The sequence below is a fragment of the Aptenodytes patagonicus genome, chromosome Z (genome assembly GCF_965638725.1).
Source record: "Aptenodytes patagonicus chromosome Z, bAptPat1.pri.cur, whole genome shotgun sequence".
Classification (NCBI taxonomy): domain Eukaryota; kingdom Metazoa; phylum Chordata; class Aves; order Sphenisciformes; family Spheniscidae; genus Aptenodytes; species Aptenodytes patagonicus.
The window spans coordinates 28,780,216-28,801,425 of NC_134982.1; the positions used below are offsets into that span (position 1 = coordinate 28,780,216).

General features: G+C 40.2%; 1 protein-coding gene across 9 annotated transcripts; it reads left to right on the top strand.

The window, feature by feature from the left end:
• The first annotated feature begins 96 nt into the window (after positions 1-96).
• GFM2 (GTP dependent ribosome recycling factor mitochondrial 2) lies at positions 97-21,202 on the top strand. 9 transcript variants are annotated; one of them, XM_076363248.1, is made up of 23 exons: positions 97-230; positions 652-711; positions 839-906; positions 997-1,086; positions 1,640-1,724; positions 3,029-3,074; positions 4,082-4,179; positions 5,486-5,611; positions 6,017-6,105; positions 7,302-7,390; positions 7,638-7,698; positions 7,794-7,979; positions 10,840-10,920; positions 11,682-11,830; positions 12,337-12,477; positions 12,559-12,658; positions 13,465-13,654; positions 14,999-15,075; positions 18,076-18,214; positions 18,363-18,548; positions 19,993-20,108; positions 20,364-20,549; positions 21,024-21,202. In XM_076363248.1, exons 4-23 carry the CDS (start codon positions 1,024-1,026, stop codon positions 21,150-21,152), a joined length of 2,337 nt encoding a protein of 778 aa, XP_076219363.1. In that variant the 5' UTR covers positions 97-230; positions 652-711; positions 839-906; positions 997-1,023; the 3' UTR covers positions 21,153-21,202. The 9 variants fall into 9 exon arrangements, with proteins under 9 accessions (XP_076219363.1, XP_076219362.1, XP_076219370.1 ...); XM_076363247.1 differs by lacking the exon at positions 839-906; XM_076363255.1 differs by lacking the exon at positions 839-906 and having other exon boundaries at positions 20,367-20,549.
• Positions 21,203-21,210: the final 8 nt, after the last annotated feature.

Below are 21,210 nucleotides of genomic sequence, written 5' to 3' on the forward strand. Positions count from 1 at the left end.
GGGTCTGTCAGGTCGGGGTGGGAACCGCGGGAGAGCGGTTAGGTGGCGGGGCGGGCGGGGAAGGGAAGAAGGAGCGCGCCTTCCGGCGGTATGGCGGCTCTCCTGGCAGGGTCTGGGCCCGGGCCCGCGGCGCAAGCCCAGGCTTGGCCTTGGTAAAGCTCTTCATCCGCAGGCAGAAGATAATGCGGGGGCCGGCGGACTAACGTCCCAGCGGTTCGTATACACGGCAGGTAGGGCAGCGTCGGTTCGCGGGGCGCCACCGGGCAGCGGCTGGCGGGGCTTGGCTCGGTGGGCTTGTCACGGGCAAGCGTGAAGGCACCGCTCCCGTCCTGCTCTCCCGGTCAGCAAGGTGCAGCGGCGGCGCTCGAAGACGGGTGTTTGGCTGGTAAGACGAGGGGGTGGAAGTGAGCCTGCACGCAAGCTTCTTTCCCTTTGTTGTGAAACTCCACCACGAAGCATAAAATGACTGGAGCTGGATATTGGTCTCCCCTTAAATAAGCAGCAGCCAGCTAGGAATGCTTTTGAAGCTTCTGCACTTGGGCTTTGTGTCGCGGTGGTTTTGGCCATGCTTAAAAGCTCGTAGTATTTAATATTTTATTTTATTTCTGTCCCAAATATGTGCTTTTCCCTGCTGCCCCTTCCTCCTTCAAGATCGGAAGAGCTATTTACGCTTCGCTGACCGGTAATCCGTACTCTAGAGCTTGTCTGAGCGTGAGTGTAAACTCTAATGTTAATATTTCTGCTTTACTGTTTGCAAATTGCGTTGAGAAATATGTTCGGTGTTTGTGGGCATGCACTTACGCTGCATTTTTAAGGCTTAATAACATTATTTTTACAGATCTGACACTGATTTAACGTGCAAAGCAGTAAGCTGAAAAACAGTAACCTGATCTAACTTGAAAAACAGTTAGGTTTCATGATTGATTTATGTGGAAGTAGTATAGTTACCTGTTTTCTGTCATAAACGTTTTGTACAATGTTGACTTGTCTTGGCAGGGAACAGCTTTAGAGACGAGAGCCAGAATGTTGAGAATTATGAGGAAATTTTTGGTGAACACATTGAAGTCATCAAGTTTGTGCAATGAGGTAAACTTTTTCCCAAATTTTGATACTTCCTCTGTGAGCAAAAGAAATACGTGGGTTACTCTCAGTAAACTTTTTTTTTTTCTTTCCTTTAAAAATTGGCATCCAAACAGAACGCATAATTTCATGTTGGAATTGCACTTCACATAAGCCAGAATGTGGAAGTTGAATTTGTAATTTTTCTGTAAACTTTTTTAGTTATCTGTGATTTTGATTGTCTAACATTTGTCATTGTTAAATTTATATTATTTACACAAATAACTAGATGTATTTAAAGTATTGTGGCTACCGACAACATGTTTTGATGCTATCATAGATTTTTACTGGACTTCCCAAATAATATTGGGATTGGACTTGGTTTAAACCTCGGTGCTACCATCTTTGTGCTTCTGCTTCCAAATATCTGGTATCTTGAGCTTACATAAATATCTAACAACAGCATCAGTTCGTGTAGATATTTTTTTGAGTTTAGTTTTCTACAACTGGCAAAAATGTACCTACAAAATAGTTATTTATAATGATAAATATTCTATATGATTTTTTTTTTCCTTTTAAGCATGTGTGTTTCAGGAAGACAAAAATGAGAGTCATAAGTGTGACACAGCAAAACTGCAGTCTAAGAAACTACAGTTCTCCACCAGGTATAAGTTTAAATTATTTTCTTAATAGTAGGGATTACTCAAAAAAATGAATAAGAATACTTTCTAAATTGTGTTTTATTGTATTCTTTTGGTCATTATTTATAGAACTTGGTGTATGAAGCACAAACAGAGTAGTTAAAAGGTTCAAGGACAGAAAAGATGTGTTTTGTATTGCTGCTCTTTTCTCAGTAGGTGTGTCGTATAAAGCCTTTAGAAAATAATAATAAGAAAAGATACAGATGTGTAAGAAGTCAGGTCAGTTGTGAAGCGTTCTGAAACCCCTGTCCAGTTGCCTGAAGTATTAATTGGTTATCAAGTAACTGATGATGGCCAGCATGTTGGACAGGGGGAGAAAGACAGGAATCTGATTAAGCAGAAGTTTTAAGTTATCACTAGTGCATTTTCTTTGCAGACTCAGGATAAAAGAGAGTAAAAATAAGATACTTGGAAAACAAAATTTCAATTAAAAGGAATTTTTACTGGGTTTTGAGTAGCTGCACTGAGATTGAATGGAAATCGATTGATGTAAGGTAGTGTTGGGAGTCAGGGCCACTTTTTCTACATCAGAATGGAGATGGGAAGAAAATATTGGTAACTGGTGGGTAACCAAATTCTTCAAAAAAACAAAAAAAAAGTTAATGGATTCAGCACTGTGTATCTTAGCAAACGTCTTTAACCTGCGGTCATGTACCTGAGAGGAAGACTTACTCTTCTCAGTTGCTAATGTCAACAGAGTCTCTGTTGCTACATATTGCTGTTTCTATGTAGTTGTCTATGCAGTGTCCTTGCTGGCTACCGTATTTATCCCCAGTTTTGCTGTGCTGAATACCTCAGTGTATCACATGGAGGCAGAGCTTCATTCCATACACAAGAAGATATCATGACTTAGACAAGCAAGAAATCTCAAACATACTAATGTGTTATTTTGTGGGTTATTTTAGAAACTGGAGGGAAAAAGGCAGTGTTAGTCGTTTACTGTGCTGATGATACTTTTCTCTGTTGGCTTTTTCCTATTGTTTCTAAATTACAAGTGTTTTGAAGAGTTTCTCTTTAAAGAGAGAGAGAGATTTATCAAAAATTAAGTGCATATCATTAGAAATTTGAGGTGGTAGAGATTACAAATTGTCATGAGTTGTGGCTCTGATTTTTTTTTTAATAAGCTCTTTAGGAATTTTCTTAAGTATGCTTAATTTTGTCTTGTTTATATTTAATTTTAATTTTTGTTTTAAGTATATTTAATTTTGACCCCATTTCTACATTGGGATCAGTCTTACAAATTGTTGTTTTGTTTTGTTTGTCTCCAGGAGATGTTAAGTCTCTGCGTTCTGTCATTAATCCTCATATATCCAGGTATGTCATGCTGGCTTATTTTTCGGTGTAACCGACAGGCAGAGCAACTGATGTGATAAAAAGTCATGCGTTCTTGCTATGCCCGTCACATGCATGGTTCGTGTGCATGTTCTAAATTAAAGTTAGTACTTCCTTACTTTTACCCTTCTGACATTTCAATATAGAACAGTTGTTGGTGTCAGAGAGGTCTTGGACTGTCTCTTGTTTACCTCATCAAAACAAAAACTGGCCTTTTAGAGAAGCTCCAAATCCGTGATGGTTGCTGGGAGCTGAACGAGGGGGAAGGGATGTCTTGGCAACTAGGCCACTGCTGTGGGCAGGACTGTATACTTTGTGTCCGTGGGAGTGCTCAGCTGTGTTAGACGAGGGCCTTAGTAACGAGGGCAAGGTAATTAGGGGCTGAGCTGCCAAAGGAATGGCTTGGGGGTGAAGTTCCCTTGCAAGACTACTTCTGTCCCAAGGGTGAATTCAGCTAGTTTTAATGGTGAATATGGGGGCTGATCGCAAGCCTGTGATGCACAGAGCTAGTGAAGCAGTTTTGGAAGCTACTGGTGAGGTACTTCAGAAAGGAAGACTTGGCTGAATGCAATCAAGGACAACTTCATGGGAACTTGGGTAGCTAGATTTGGGGCATAAAGGGTATATATGCAATGGATTGTTTCAGGCACCAGGGGTTAGGGATTGGGATGGATGAGAGGGTGGAGGGGCTGCTTCTGTCTATGGGGAGGGCAGATGGGTGAGGATGAGGCCAAGAAGTGGCTGTCCCCTGAAGTGAAGCGTGGAAACCTGTTCCAAAACTCTTGAGTACTACTGATCTGGAGAAAATCCACCATTTCAATACTAATGTCCTTCAGTATCGGAGTGTATACTGTATCAGATATGCAACAGAAGAAAAATGTTATTCATCTGGTGTGGTATTCTCAGTGAATATTAATTGTTTATGCAAATAACAATATCACTGAATAAAAAAATTACCGCAGTAAAAGCAATGTTTTCGCTTTATGCAGAATCCGAAACATTGGCATTATGGCCCACATTGATGCAGGGAAAACTACGACAACAGAGAGGATGCTCTATTATTCTGGATACATAAGAACACTTGGAGGTTAGAAATACTTTTTGTATTTCAGTAGTTTTGAGAGATTTAATAGTATACAATAACATGCAATGCAGTTAGAGGTTGCTGGTGGAATACTTGGCATAGAAGCCAGTTGTTCCAAAGTTGTGCTGCAATACAGTGAAATTTGAATGCACGTTCCATTATGTTATAAGGCAGTTGTACTTCGAGAGATCATAGGTTCATATTTTTCTTCTAGTGCGTTATGTTTTGTTTGACATTTAATTAGAGGTTCTCCTTAGAATCATAGAATCATTGAGGTTGGAAAAGACCTCTAAGATCATCGAGTCCAACCGTCGACCCAACACCACCATGCCCACTAAACCATGTCCCTAAGCGCCTCATCTACTCGTCTTTTAAATACTTCCAGGGATGGTGACTCAACCACTTCCCTGGGCAGCCTGTTCCAATGTTTAACCACTCTTTCAGTAAAGAAATTTCTCCTCACGCCCAATCTAAACCTTCCCCGGTGCAATTTGAAGCCGTTTTCTCTTGTCCTATCCTTGTTTTACTTGTTGCTCATTGGCCGTTCTGGTAAAGCTGTTTCTTCAGTTCTCTTTTGACCTGTTAAGAAACCAGATTAACAAAAAGTAGCCATTTCTTTTGAAAGCCATAGCACAGGAAGAATTCCTAGCTTCAGCAACTCTCACAGAATTCTTCAAGATTGAAAGGGTCACAGCAGCCTCTGTGCTACTTTTTGACCTTTTAAATTTAATTCCTCGTTCTCTACTGTGTATGAGAATGGTAGAAGATGTTAGGCTTGTGGAGGGGCTGAACTTGGTGGCCTGCTTGTTTAAAAATGTGGAACTGCTTCTCTTTTTATTAAAAATTAAAAAAACCACACAAGCAAAACCTAACCTCTTACTTGTTTGTTTCGGGTTTTGTTGGGCTTTTTTTGACTTTAGTTTTAACTTAATTACCTTTAATTACTAAATTTTAAAATGTCAGTCACATTCCATACAATGAGTGCAGCCAGGTTTTTTAAAACTGTAGTTTGCTCATGATTTTGGACTTTGCTTTAGTTTTTAAGTTTCTCATGGTGTTACTAGGATTGAGAACAACAAAAAGGTTGTTGGAACTGGTTGTCTTTGACTTACAGAGCATTTGTTCCCTGGAAAGGGAGCCTGGGTAAATTAGCTGACATTATCATTTTCTGAAAAAGGCTAGTTTTCATAGCTTGTACATATACAAAAGGAACAGTATTTCCAAATCTCTCTCGGCACCTGTATTCCAAGACAATTTCAGCTCTTGAATTACTTACCTACCCAACTGTAATCCTGCTTCCTGTTCACAGATGTTGATGATGGGGACACGGTGACAGATTTTATGGTACAAGAGCGAGAACGTGGTATTACCATTCAGTCTGCTGCTGTTACGTTTGACTGGAAGGACTACAGAATCAATCTGATTGACACCCCAGGTACTACACTTCAGCACTGCTCACATTATTAGGGGAGAGTAGATGAGGTGTAGTGTCATAGAATTTAAGTCTTAGTTTTAAATGTGGTGCAATATTTAATTGGTTTAATTGCATCAGTAAAAAGGCCTATACTGAGCTCTGTTCAGCTTTGGCTAATTATTGTTTGTGGGTGCCTAATCTAGCTTGTTTAAAGTGAGCTCAGACATTTCCACACTAAATTGCTCTCAGTTCTGGGATTGCAATGTGACAATCTCGTGTGTTTCAAGGACTGATGGGTGTATTTCTCTGCAACTGAAGGCAGGGTTGTTTTGACATGATTTTAAAAAAAGTTTTTAAAAAATTGTAATGACCTGTTGATGTTGCCTGTTTGAATTATGATGGTATAAAAGGAAGATTGTTTTTTAGGTCATGTGGACTTTACAGTGGAAGTTGAGCGTTGCTTGAGAGTCCTGGATGGAGCAGTAGCGGTGTTTGACGCTTCGGCTGGTGTTGAGGTAAAAATAACTGGTAGATATTTTTTTTGTCTAATGACTTAAATCAGACCGAAATAATAATAATGATAGTACAGAGATGTTGCTCTGTATTCTCTCTTTTGATGCTTTGATCAAAATTCAGCTTCAGGAAGCTGAGCATTTAATTTCAAGTCCTGTAGTATACAGTAATTTCCATGGTAATAAGGGGAAAATAAGTGGGATTCCCATTGAATTGGGGGGGGTTGTTGCTGTCCTTTACAAACGTTGATTGAGGTGAATGCTTCTGGCTAGCTTCACCACTGGAAAGAAATGAATATCTGTTAATTTCTCATTTTCAGATTTCAGGTAGAAAATGAGTAATTTTCAGCCAGAATTTCTCCCTCCCCTATGGCCTATTTAACATGCCCTTTGGGGCATAGTGCAGAAAAGGCGGAGGCAGGCTGGAATTTGACTTTATAGCATGAGATGTTTGAGTAGTTCAATCCTGTAGAAAAGTTACATGTTGTGAAATCAGTGTTCCATGGGACATCCGTTTTTCCTAGATGAGGGATGAGAGAACTCTTGATCAGTGTGAGTCACATTATTTAACTTGCTATTGGAAAGCATTTAGGTGCCATCATATTTGAACCTGAACTGAGTAACAGCCCCTACCCCCAACAACAAAACAATTAGATCTGTTTGTGTTTTTTCTAAAACTGTGTAGGAAATTCTTACATTATTTCCATGTATTGGTAAGAGACGATTTCTGAATCTGAACTGATTTTCATATATACCTGTTTTAACTTTCAAATAAAAATGAGCATCATAAATGGCTCAGCAGTACACAAATTACTAGCAAAACTACAGTAGTTTTTAGTATTGTGTGTGTAGCCACAGAAATGCTTGTCTGTGTGTGCTTAAGTAACTTGGCAATAAAGTCTTAAGTCTCTACATTACTGAGTTTTTTCCATATATATCCCCTGTAATACTTAATTTCTCTCCATGTTCCCTTGCCCGTATGCCTGTGTGCCCTTAGTGAAGGAGGGGGAATGACGATGGCTGAGAGACGAGATGAGACAAAGCTGCTTGTGGAGTTCCTCTGTGCTGCTAGATATGGGATTGTTGCAACACACTCAGCACAGTTCCCTTCTGTACTCTGAACTTGGTCCCTCAACGGTATTGGGGAATGTATAATTCAGCGGTTGGCACTAGTGTTTCCCTTTTGTCTTTTGCTTTAGGCCCAAACTCTGACAGTGTGGAGACAAGCAGACAAACATCAGATACCACGAATTTGCTTTTTGAACAAGATGGACAAAAACAGGGCAAGGTATTTAGACAGTTATTTTAATCATTGCTAAAAACCTTGTAAGAGAATGTATCAAATCAAGTTAGTTTTTCTGTTAAGCGTAGAGCAAGCCAATTATGTTAGTACTTACTACATACATCTTTGATCATGCAGATGCATATTTTTGTGTAATTGTAGGAGTAATTTTTGCAGTAAATAAGGAATGGTAAATCTATTTTACTATGTCATTAAGTTTTGTGTAACTCAGTATCTGGTTTTTTTAATATAGTTTTACATATGCTGTTGAGAGTATCAAACAAAAGTTGAAGACAAAACCTTTGCTTTTACAGGTAAGCTTAGAAATTAAATGTTTATTTGCTTTCTTTCGAATGGATCTCCTTTCTTAATTTTTTGCAGCTGTCTAAAATCTCCACTCTATTTGCAGTTGCCCATTGGGGAAGCCAAGACCTTCAGAGGACTGGTTGATATTGTGACTAAGGAACAAATAATTTGGAAACCTACTTCTGATTTGGACGATGGAAAAAGTTTTGAGCAAAAGCTGCTGCTGGAGGCTGATGATCCCAACCTGTTCCAAGAAGTCCAGGATGCCAGAAATACCTTAATAGAACAAGTAAAGTTCTAAAGTAAATACGTAATATATTTAAAACCATTATCTAGAACAGTAGAAGAAACAGGATGAAAGGGACCTCTGGAGGTGTCTGGTGCAGTGACCTGCTCAAAGCAGGGCTAACTTGAGCATTAGATCAGGTTGCTCAGGCCTTGTTCACATGAGTTTTCAATTCTCTAAGGATTGAGATTACAATCTGTCTAGGCAGCCTGTCCCAGTAGTTGATAATCCTTGTAGTGAAACGTTGCTTCTTTTTGTGCAATGGGAATTCAATGTGTTGCAACCTGTGACAGTGCTGCTTGTCCTTTCCTTGTGTAACTCTGAGAAGAAGCTGGCTCTCTTTTCCCTGAAGCAGGCCCACCACCACCATTTCAAGTAGTAAGAGCATTTGCATCCTCCCTTAACCTCTCCAAGTTAGACTAACCCATCTCCCTGGACCTCCAGCTGCCCTCCAACCACCTTAGTGTTTTCCACTAGACTTCCCACAGTTTGTCAGTCTCTTTTGTGCTGGGGAACCTAAAAGCAGACAGTGTTTTAGATGCAGCTTCACAAGTGCAGGGTAGAGGGTACTGACTGCTTGCCCTGATCTACTGGCTATGCTCTTGCTGATGCAACCTGGTATGCAGGTAGCCTTTGTCACTGGAAGGGGACGCTGCTGACGCATGCTCACTTGTCCAGCAGGACCCTCTGGTTGACTTCTGCAGAGCTGTTTCCTAGCTAGTTGATCCCCACTCTGTACCAGCACACAGATTTGTTCTGTCCCAGGTGCAAGATTCTGCATTTGTCCTTATTGAGCTAATTTCAAGTTTTCTTCACTTCCTTTCCATCTGTTGAAGACGCTTAAGGCACATTGGAAACATTAATACGTGATGGCAAAACATGCTGAATATAGAGAGCTGGACTCCCTGGCTGTACAATACGTGCGTAAAATGGAAAATACTCCCTGCTTTATAAATAGGGATCTGAAGAAAGCAGACACCAGGTTTAGCACTCAGTTGGCTAACATGGCGTCTTGTACTGTCTTAGGTGCCAAAAAGATACTTGGGACGTTCACACGAGGCCTGGCAGATGTGACCCAGAACCTACAGGCTATCCACACCCTTCTAGAGTGGTAGCTGGAAGCTGGGTGGGATGTTGCAGTCTGGTCAAAATGGCACTAAATACTGTGTTAGAGGCAGCTGAATCCCACCATAAATCTTGTTCCACAGCCATCCAAAATGTCCATGGGAGAGATGAGAAAAGAACAGTATAAATATTTCTTTAATGTAAATCATTATACTGTGAAGCTAAGAAAGACAATAGAAACTTGATCTACTTGATACCAGGTTTTGCACAAGTTGGCAGTTTAGAAGGGGTGAAGAATGGAAGAATTAATGGAAGTAACAGAATTATTTGCCTGTTAAGCAGTGCAGAATATTTGAAATAGTTTGTCCGGAGTGTTTTTCTTCTCCCCTCAGCTGGCATTTTAAGGTCCCACGTTATTTTATGTAATTTATATAACTATATTGGAAGAGTTGGTTGTACTTGAGAGACTCTAAGCAAGTCTTGTCTCCAAGTAAAAAGGTTTGGGTTTTTTTTTTTTTTTTGCACATTAGATTTGCTTTTATACAACTTAAAAGTGTAGTAGTGATTACATTTGAATGCATAGTTTTGTAAGCAAAAATATGGGAGGTTAACAGCTATGTTTATCTCAGATATCAATCCATTTTTCTGGACGGGCTGCCCTCCATACAACTTTGAATAACGTTGTGCAAGTGCATAAACAGATGATGTGAGGCTTTCAGTTTCCTTTGAAACATCAGAATCTGAGAGATCCATTTTATATTGCTTTGAATTCAGTAAAAGACATACACAATCTGGTTTTCAAAATTTCCAGGTTTTAAATGGGGATGTTATTACTCAGCCTCTTATCTTAAGAAATGTATTGTCAGATAGAAAGCTTTCTAAGAACAGCGTTGGTTGGTTTGTTTTTTTTTTCCCTTTGGTTTCTGGGACCTTCCTGAAGCAGGAAGGGGTGGACCAGTAGTGTGATAATTGAGATAGCCTTGTATTCGTTAATTATTTTTATATGCTTTTTATCATATTAATACTCCTTATCAGAAACACTGTAAAATTTAGTAGTTTGAATACCAGCCATCTTGCACACATTGCTTTCACTTAATTAAATTAATGTTTTCCTTTATCTCTCATGTTTTAACTATTAGCTTGATTATACTTCTGATTGCTTATCAATGATTCATTTCAGTATTTGGTCAATTGCTGTTGTAGCCATTAGAGGGGGCAAAGTGCCATCTTGCACTTAAGGTGTCCCGAGTCTGTGATAGTGCAAGGGTGTATGTGAGACGAGGTTTAAAGAGTAGTTAATTTATTTGTCAGGCTAAGTGGTACAGTTTGAAAACACAGATGAGCTCTTGGGCCTACAAGCCTTTGCCATGAAGAAAGTCAAAATGCCCTGAAGGCTTGTCTGTTTTTGCTGGCTGTATATCTGTTGGCTCGCAAAGGTTACTTGCTGCTTACTTCAGACTTTGCCTTGTTTGCAGATCTGAAATACATTCAGTCATACCCTTCACGGCTGTCACTGTACGGCTGCAGGCTTTTTCAGTTTCAGGGAGAAGTACAAGCATTCTCTCTCTCACTGATGTTTTGCCTGACAGCAGCTTTATGAGTTGATTTCCTGCCCCCCCCCCCCCCCCTTTCTTGAAACCTTCATTTCCATAATTTTCTGTGGCTTGAGTTTATGATCTCTGATGTCTTTAAAGGCTTTGTTCCTGCTCTGTTTAGCTATATTTCCTAAATAACTAAGATTTGTGACTTACCTGTGAAACTGCTATATGCCAAATAATAAAGAACTATTCTGTTGAAGATTGCAGATCTGGATGATGAATTTGCTGAACTGGTTCTAGGAGACTATAGTGAAAATTTTGACTTAATACCAGCTGACAAGGTAATTTTCACATTTCATTATTTATAAACAAGTTTTTACTAGCTGTTATTCTGAAGGGCTGGGTTTTTCTTCCTTTGGCACATGCAGATTATGATTTTGCAGATGTGCATTTTTTTATCAACAAAAACAATCACACTAGCTTTTGTAGTGAATTTACAGTACTGTGAATTTAGGACAAAGTATATTCAAGGTTAGTATGAATTTTATACGATTGCATGCACTAACTATGATTCTCAGACATGCTAGGCACAACTTTAAAAGTAGGGTACCTTTGTTCAGGAAGGGGTTTTTTTCTTTTTTTTGTTTGAAAGCTAGGCTGCCACAAAAGCATTTAGGGAAAGGTGAATGGAATTTCCAGGTAGAGTCAGTGCAGTTTGTGTCTGAGCTGCTGATGCTTACTAACAAAAGTAGCATCTCAACCGCTATGAATTGGTTGGATCTTCAGATACTGCATGTTGAAAGTGGTGAGGTGCAACATTCTGAATTAAAAGGACTGTTAGCAAAAAAACAAGAACAGCCGCAGAACTGCATGAAATGCTCAGAAATCTTAAAAGCAGTGTCTTCTGGTTTAGCATCTAAACATTTGGGTTTATGGTGTGGAGCTCATTAAAAGCAGTGAAAGGAGTTTGGATGAGTGATGTTATATTTGCAAACATACTTCTTAACTTTTGGGGATTTGTTAGCAATATCTGATCACTGAAATGCAATTTAAGGCTAAATTGTAGTTCACATGTTAACAGAAAATAATTCTTTTTTTGCAGTTACAGTCTGCTATCCGCAGAGTCACGCTAGCTCAGAAAGCAGTACCTGTAGTCTGTGGCAGTGCACTGAAGAACAAAGGAGTGCAGCCATTACTGGATGCTATTACTATGTACTTGCCTGCACCTAATGAGCGTTCATATGAGTTTCTGTAAGTACAAGGAGAAAAGGAAAAATAAATAGGAAAGCATTAAAGGAGAAAATGAAAAATGTTAACAAAGCATTCGTATCTTTACAAGTGTTTACTGGTTTTAGGTATTAAATAACAGTAAAGATGCGTAGACATAAAAATACACTTGAGTACTGAACCTGCTTTGGTCAGTGCAACTGGAATTGTATGCGTTTATCTCCAGTTGTCAAACTTGCACTTTAGAGTTCTAAACTTTGTTTTTAATCTGAGGATATTGCCATTTTACAAAACTGGGGTCTAGGGATCATCTCTAGTATACGCTGAGTCACACGACATCTTACATATCCTACTGGAGCTGGAACTGCTTAGGTTAACCTTTTTTTTAATATAAATTACGATTTTTAAAAATCTATTAATATCACAATAAGAAAAATATTGCTGCTTAAATGAGTGGAAATTTCGGTAAATGTGAGTTTGAGTGGATTAATCCTACAAGTATGCTTTTTGTTGTGCTTTTTATTTTGCAGGCAATGGTACAAGGATGACCTGTGTGCCCTAGCATTTAAAGTTCTCCATGATAAATGTCGTGGACCACTAGTTTTTGTTCGCGTTTACTCAGGTTCACTGAAACCTCAATCAGCTGTATATAATATTAACAGAAGTTGCACGTGAGTAAGATAGAGGTGTGGTTTAGTGGAGCATTGGAATGTCCATTAAAGTCCTGAGTAATTCAAGAATTTTATTTTCAGGGAGAGAATGAGCCGGCTGCTCCTGCCTTTCGCTGATCAGCAAATTGAAATACCATCACTAATGCCTGGCAATATTGCCATTACTGTTGGGTTAAAACAGGTAATGGAAAATACTGATTCTCTATACGGCAGCTTGTTTCACTAGTGTGCTTTCTACTTCTATGGTATTGTGTCTCAGACGTGTTCTTGATTGTTGTGATATATGTAAACTGGCTTTATTTGAAGTACATGTACATGTACTTCCTCCTAAAATGAAATACTACAATGTACAAATGTCAGTAGTTGACCTCGGAGATGCAGTGCTGATTGCATGGAAAGGACTGAAAACTGAAGGTGTATTTTAGTAGGGTTCTGAGCTTGTATTTGTATTGTAACTCTTACAATACAATATAATGACATGGAGAGACCTCCTATGGGGAAGAAGAGTGATGTTCCAAATAAGTTACCCAAAAGCAACAGTTTAACTTAAGTTCAAATAAGTTTGTTTCATGCTTGCTTCTATTAGTTTACTAATTCAGTGTTTATTGTCTGAACAGGCTGCATAGATCTCATTAGCACAGATTTTCTAAAGTGTAACCAACTTCGGCATGCATAAGCGAATTTTCATTTACCAATACTGTTCCTTGTGGCTTTATATCTTGACTGGTAAGTTAGATTTAAAATGCAGTGAACTGGACAAAGAAATGTCAGTCTAAATTTGAGCACAACTTTTCCTCTTCCAGATCATTTTAGTTATTTGAAGAGAGAACTTACGGTAATTGTTTATATATAAGTAAATAAGTGGAGTTTAGCACAAGTGGTTTTGAGGAAGAGAAGCGGTCAGGGTTTGTGGTTTTGGTTTTTGTTTTGTTTTTTTCAATATCCCCTCCTCTCCCCCTCTGTGTCTTGTGGGTCACTGATCTATAGAGTGCCACTGGAGATACCATAGTGTCATCAAAGGCTTCAGCAGTAGCTGCAGCACGCCAAGCTGGAAGGGATGCTGGGGGAGAGAAGAGGTCTACCAGTGACGTAGACAGCCTTCTGCTGGCAGGCGTTGAGATCCCTGATCCCGTCTTCTTCTGTACAATTGAACCTCCTTCAATAGCCAAACAACAAGGTACAACATAGCTACCTAAGAATATAAGAAGATATTCTACAAATGAGATATTCAAGCATAACCGTATTCTCCTATGTAAGGAACAGTGCTCGTCCCCAATCCATGCACACCTGGTTGACATGAGTGAGTTGCACAAATTTATCAATCAGTGATCTAATAAGGCCCTTTTTGGTGTTTTGCACAGATGATATATTTCAGATTGTGGTTGTCAGTATCCTTTGCTATTACTACATCAAGCAGTACTAGCAGTAGTTCTTTTCTAGTTTTTGTGTCTAGTTCTTCATTTTGAAAGAAGAGATGGAGGGACTTTCATTTCCTACTGTCACGCTTAGTTTTGTTGCAGTCATGCTGGTGTGCTGTACATAGTGTCCTCAGTACAAATAACCTTGAAATGTGCTTTTTTTGCAGTCAGAACTTGCAGTTTTACTCTATGGTGTAAAGTCTTCACCTACCAAGACTTCTGTGTGTCTAGTTAGGGTTCGCCCATGCAGTGTGACCTGTAATCTTACTGCCTTTCCCAAGAATCTGTACCAGAAAACTAGGTTCCATTTGACTCTTTTTGGAAATACATACTTTAAACTCTGTATCTTCATTCCAACAAAGCTGAGCTTGGTTGAGGGTGAAGGGGACCAAGGACAAGTAGCAGTGTAGTATGATGGAATCGAGCAAGGCAGAATGCAGATTTGGATCAATATGTCTGCAGGCTGAGCCACTGGGTTGTAAGGTATTCCTGTTTTTTTGGGGGTTTGGATGTTTTGTTTTGTGGAGGGTTTTTTGTTGGTTTGCTGGTGGTTTTTTTTTTTTCCCCCAAAGACTGTAAGGTAGGTAAATGCAGTCTCAGCTGTAAGTTTATCATTCTGTAGCTCCTTTCCTGTTGCTGCTTTCCTCAGCAGTTAAGATAATGGGGAATTAGAAAAAAATAATTTGCATTTGAACCTTTTCATGTTGAACTCATCTTGAAATATTTATGCAAATCATGTAAGAGCTAGTCGACAATTTTTCTTACCTGTAAAAAGGGAGCAGTACTTCTTACTGACTTGGTGAAGCACTTACAGGTTCTGTTCTCTCTTCATACAAGTACAAAATATCACTCTGAAAATAGTATTTTTAATAATTAAATTGAAGCACTCTATAGTGTGCAGTTAACTTGGAGAGAATCAGAAGTTGCAAGTTGCTTGTAATTTGAGTTGACTTTGTTTGCCAAAATCTGTGCTTCTCTAGGGTCCTTTTGATTCCTTCTGAGAATAAGATTTGACCTTATGAGGAAAGTGATGTTTAGATGTTCATAGTGATTCTCAAATTACTGAAGTCTCTTTATATATAATGTTTGATATTTATGTACAGACTTGGATAACGCATTGAGCTGCCTTCAGCGTGAAGATCCGAGTCTAAAAGTGAAGCTAGATCCTGACACAGGACAAGTAAGATGAATCTTCTATTGTTCACGTTATAACCAAGGCTTTATTTCAGAACTGCCAATACCACCCTTTAGTTAGTTAATTTGCATATTGAGATTTTCTTAAATAAAAAGGACTCTCTAAATGTTCATATCATGTATGTACAAAGTTCTGTGCATCAAACTAAAATGGAGACTTGTGCTTTACAGAGTAGAGGAAGTCATCCTGTGCTCTGCATGTTTTTGACAGTTCTATATTTAAAAAGGTTTGAATTAGTCTTTAAGATAATGTAAGATGACCTTTTTTATAGTGGTCACAGTAGTGGTAATTACCCTCTCACTTATACGGTGTTTATCTCAGATGACCTAAAGTAGTCCTGTTTTCTCTCTAGGCTCCTTAAAATTTGACTCGGGATAAAAAAGGAGAGTTTATGACCTTTGGAAGAAGGGGCAGGCAACTCAGGAGGACTACAAAGATGTCATGAGGTTATGCAGGGAGAAAATTAGAAGGGTCAAAGCCCAACTAGAACTTAATCTGGCGATCACTGTAAAAGACAATAAAAAATGTTTCTATAAATACATTAGCAACAAAAGGAGGGCTAAGGAGAATCTCCATCCTTTATTGGATGCTGGGGGAAACATTGGTGACAAAGGCTGAGGAAAAAGCTGAGGTACTTAATGCTTTCTTTGCCTCAGTCTTTAATAGTAAGACCAGTTGTTCTCCAGGTACGCAGCCCCCTGAGCTGGAAGACAGGGATGGGGAACAGAATGAAGCCCCCATAATCCAAGGGGAAATGGTTAGCGACGTGCTACACCACTTAGACACACACAAGTCTGTGGGGCCAGGCGGGATCCACCCAAGGGTACTGAGGGAGCTGGCAGAAGTGCTCACCAAGCCACTTTCCATCATTTATCAGCAGTCCTGGCTAGGACTCCCTGGCTAACTGGGAGGTCCCCGTTGACTGGAGGCTAGCAAATGTGACGCCCATCTACAAGAAGGGCCGGAAGGAGAATCCAGGGAACGACAGGCCTCTCAGACTGACCATGGTGCTGGGGAAGGTTATGGAGCAGATCATCTTGGGTGCCATCACATGGCACATACAGGACAACCAGGCGATCAGTCCCAGTGTTGTGGTTTAACCCGGCAGGCAGCTAAACACCACACAGCCATTTGCTCACTCCCTCCCCCCCCAGTGGGATGGGGGAGAGAATCGGAAAAAAAAAGTAAAATTCGTGGGTTGAGATAAAGACAGTTTAATAGGACAGAAAAGGAAGGGAAAAATAATAATGATAAAAGAATATACAAAATAAGTGACGCACAATGCAATTGCTCACAACCCACCAACCGATGCCCAGCCAGTTCCCGAGAAGCGGTCACTGCCCCCCGGCCAACTCCCCCCAGTTTATATACCGAGCATGACGTCACATGGTATGGAACAGCCCTTTGGCCAGTTTGGGTCAGCTGTCCTGGCTGTGCCCCCTCCCAGCTTCTCGCTGGCAGGGCATGAGAAGCTGAAAAGTCCTTGACTAGTGTAAGCACTACTTCACAACAACTAAAACATCAGTGTGTTATCAACATCATTCTTGTACTAAATCCAGAACACAGCACTGTACCAGCTACTAGGAAGAAAATTAACTCTATCCCAGCCAAAACCAGGACACCCAGCCAGCATGGGTTCATGAGAGGCAGGTCCTGCTTGACCAACCTGATCTCCTCCTATGACAAGGTGACCTGCTTAGTGGATGAGGGAAAGGCTGTGGATGTTGTCTACCTAGATTTCAGTAAAGTCTTTGACACCATTTCTCATAGCATTCTCCTGGAAAAAGTGGGTGCTCATGGCTTGGACGGACGTACTCTTCGCTGGGTAAAAAACCTGGCTGTATGGCGGGGCCCAAAGAGTTGTGGTGAATGGAGTTAAATCCAGTTGGCAGCCGGTCACAAGCGGTGTTCCCCAGGGCTCAGTATTGGGGCCAGTTCTGTTTAGTATCTTTATCAATGATCTAGACAAGGGGATCAAGTGCACCCCCAGTAAGTTTGCAGACGACACCAAGTTGGGCGGGAGTGTGGATTGAGGGTAGGAAGGCTCTAGAGAGGGATCTGGACAGGCTGGATCGATGGGCTGAGGCCAATTGTATGAGGTTCCACAAGGCCAAGTACCGGGTCCTGCACTTGGGTCACAACAACCCCATGCAGCGCTACAGGCTTGGGGGAGAGTGGCTGGAAAGCTGCCCGGCAGAAAAGGACCTGGGAGTATTGGTCGACAGCCAGCTGAACATGAGCCGGCAGTGTGCCCAGGCGGCCAAGAAGGCCAAAAACATCCTGGCTTGTATCAGAAATAGTGTGGCCAGCAGGAGTAGGGAAGTGATCGTGCCCCTGTACTCGGCACTGGTGAGGCCACACCTCGAATACTGTGTTCAGTTTTGGGCCCCTCACTATAAGAAGGACGTTGAGGTGCTGGAGCGCGTCCAAAGAAGAGCAATGAAGCTGGTGAAGGGTCTAGAGCACAAGTCTTATGAGGAGCGGCTGAGGGAACTGGGGTTGCTTAGCCTGGAGAAAAGGAGGCTGAGGGGGAGACCCTATCGCACTCTACAACTACCTGAAAGGAGGTTGTAGCGAGGTGGGTGTTGGTCTCTTCTCCCAAGCAACAAGTGATAGGACAAGAGGAAATGGCCTCAAGTTGCACCAGGGGAGATTTAGATTGGATATTAGGAAAAATTTCTTCACCGAAAGGGTTGTCAAGCTTTGGAACAGGCTGCCCAAGGAGGTGGTTGAGTCACCATCCCTGGAGGTATTGAAAAGACGTGTAGATGTGGCGATTAGGAACATGGTTTAGTGGTGGACTTGGCAGTGCTAGGTTTACGGTTGGACTGGATGATCTTAAAGGTCTTTTCCAATGATTCTATGATTCTGTGAAATATATCTAAGAGACTATTAAGAGCATGCAAGTCCTTGCTTAAACAGTTTGTATTAAAACCCGAGTTTTGCATATTTTTTCCTCTTCTCTCTTAATTCTCTTCTTACTAGACTATTCTTTGTGGTATGGGAGAACTACACATAGAGATCATTCATGACCGAATCAAACGTGAATATGGAATTGAGACTTATTTGGGACCTCTTCAAATAGCATACAGAGAAACCATCCTGAATGCTGCCCAAACTATAGGTAAAATGAGTGAATGGAAGGAACATCTTGTTTCTGGTTTTGTAGCTTGATTTACTTTAAATGACCTTATGAGTAACTTTCAGATGAATTTTATGTATTAGGTTTTTTCCCCCAAGTGGGTGGTTCGCCTTTTTTTTTTTTTCTGCAGATACGTTGGACAAAACAGTAGGAGATAAACGACACTTTGTAACTGCAGAGTTAGAGGTGAGGCCCAGGTTAGGGGAGAGAGCAACAACAAAACCTGTCATCACGTACGCTGCGAGTGTCATTGAAGTGCTACCCAAAGAACTCCAAGGAGCTATAGAAAATGGAATCATGAATTCATGCATTCAAGGTAAAGGAAGTGCTATGACAGCTATACTGGTTTAACGTTTTTGTAAGAAGCAATTTAGTATGTTTCTAGGAGGAAAAACTCCTTGGCAGCTTGACAACTAAAAGATAGTAGATATTAACATTAGATTGAAAGGAAAATTCTGAAATTTCCTTAACTACCAAAATTGCCAAACACTCCTTTCCCTATGCCAGGAATGGAAGTCAGCATGCCTTTGGTTTTAAGATTGATTTCTTCTCAGTCACTCAACAGTGAGCTTGGGGTTCTTTATCTAAGAGATGAGGCATTTACCTGATGAGATTATGTAAACCACAGTGATGTGACAGAAGTGGTTTTGGAGGCCAACATGTACATACCACACTTCTATTAGCGTTACTGGTGGGTTTTTTTGATTTTCGAATATGTTAAATCCATGAAAGGATACAGTAAAAAGCCTTATCTAATTGCAAAGTATAGGCTTTCTAAAGGACTAAAAGCGTCCTTTACGTTTGGTTAAAAATAGGAATTATTTAGTAACTTGTGGCCAAAGAACTCTCCCTTACAGTAAAATTAATAGGCAGTGGACTGATAAATGAGAATTACTCTAGAAGCAGCAGCATGAGGTGTTTTTTCCATGTTGCTTTGTTGAGTTGGAAAGCATCTCTCATCTCCGGCTGTGGAATGAGTCTTGATTGAGTGCTTTCTTCATGCTCCTTGAAGACACTTCAAAACTGTGCTGTCTCCAGCCTAAAATTCATGCCATTAAGTGCTTTAAAAAAAATAAATAAATTAAAAAAAAAAATAGATCTGGCCATGTTCTCTGTAAGAAAAAAGCTGTGTGTTTTTCCTCAAGATGTGGTTCAGGCCTCCCATCCAGTCTAATACAGTTTTTGGTCTGGTTGAGAGTCCTGGGTTGGAGGGAGATAACCTACCTAGGACACTAGATGTGGTTCATCCCTCATGGAATTGAGTGAACCCTGCAGTTTTGGTAGTGGGTTAGTATCAGGCTTTGCTGTGATCACATTGTGTTGAAAAGGAAAATACAGAAGATATTCTGGCTTCTGGTTAAACAAAAGGTTTCACTACTTTTTCAAATGAGGTCTTGTTTCAATAGACAAGTTTTAGACATTATAATGTATTAAAAAAACCCCTTCATTTTTGGGAATGATTGTATGGATGAGCATACTTGGGAACTTCTGGTTCTGAAAATTATATGTGCTTTTGGTAAAGAGAGTAAGAAAGTATGAGTCTGCATTCCTTTGGCTCTTTGGCAAAGCTAGGTAATGACAAAATCACAAAATGAGGAACAAGACCAGTAGTCATGCCCTTGGGGGGAGGAAGGGGAAGGAGAGGGGAAGAGGGGAAAGAGGAAAGAGAGAAGCTCCAAATTAATCCTGAAACTTTTTTGCGTGTGTCTTAATATTCTGAAAAACAAATGTGCTTTTTTCGCTTTATTTTTTTTTCCTAGGACCTTTACTTGGATTCCCAGTTCAGGATATAGATGTGACAGTGCAATCACTGACAGTGCATCCTGACACCTCCCACACGATGGTATCAGCCTGTGTCTCCCGTTGCATGCAAAAGGTACAGTGAAACTGTAGCTGCTGTAGAACACAGTAGCATGATATACTACTGGGAAAATATATGTGTATCAATACCTGGTAACCGTTCTTCTCTGACAATGTAATGCCCTCGCTGGGGACTTTATAGCTTTTGGAAGTAGAGAATTTGAGAGGCAGTGTTAGCTTGAGTTATGCAAGTACTTATTATGTCAATTTTCTAAAAAAAAAAAAAAAAAAAAAAAAAAAAAAGTCAACATAACTCTCCTTGCCTCCCAAGCAGGCTTTGAAAAAAGCTGGTATACAAATACTGGAGCCCCTGATGAACCTAGAAATCACAGTAAGTGACGATCATCTCAGTGCAGCACTCGCTGACCTTGCACAGCGGAGAGGTAGTGTTCAGGAAATCCAGACTCGTCAAGATAACAGAGTTGTGATTGCTGTTGTTCCACTAGCAGAAACGATGGTATGTGATTATCTTATTAATGGTAAAATGCAAATTTGATCTTTTTTTATATGCTTAAAAATAATTAGGCTTCTGTTCACTTTTCCTGTTGTTATGGATGAATAAGTTTGGAATGGATGTCTTTTATTGTATTTTAATTATTGATGGTCTGAAGCAAGTGCCCACAAATCTAGTAGTGTTTTTGTGCCTGATTCAGACTTGTTAAACCAGCATGTTTTCAACTGTAAGTCAGAGTAGTAGTAAATACTACTAAAACAGGTTTTACAGAGAATGGTTTTTCTGACAGTGTATTATTAGGTTGACTCATGCATGTATTGCACTTTTAATACAGTAATATTAAAAAATTAACTTGCTGGTATGTTGCAGCATACTTCTGACTCTCTCTCTCTCTCTCTCTCTCACCTAAGCAGCTTTCTGTGCTAACTTATCTTCCCTTTATCCTAAATTGAGTGACGTGTTCTCCATTTTGTCCAGGGCTACTCAACAGTTTTGCGTTCTCTAACATCAGGCTCAGCAACCTTCACTCTGGAGCTTGCCAGTTACCAAGCCCTGAACAGTCAAGAGCAAAGTGCACTTCTTCAGAGGAGGATGGGGTTGGTGTGATCGCTTTACTCCGTAGAACAATAAAGAGATTTTCTATCCTCCCTGTTAAATATTCTCA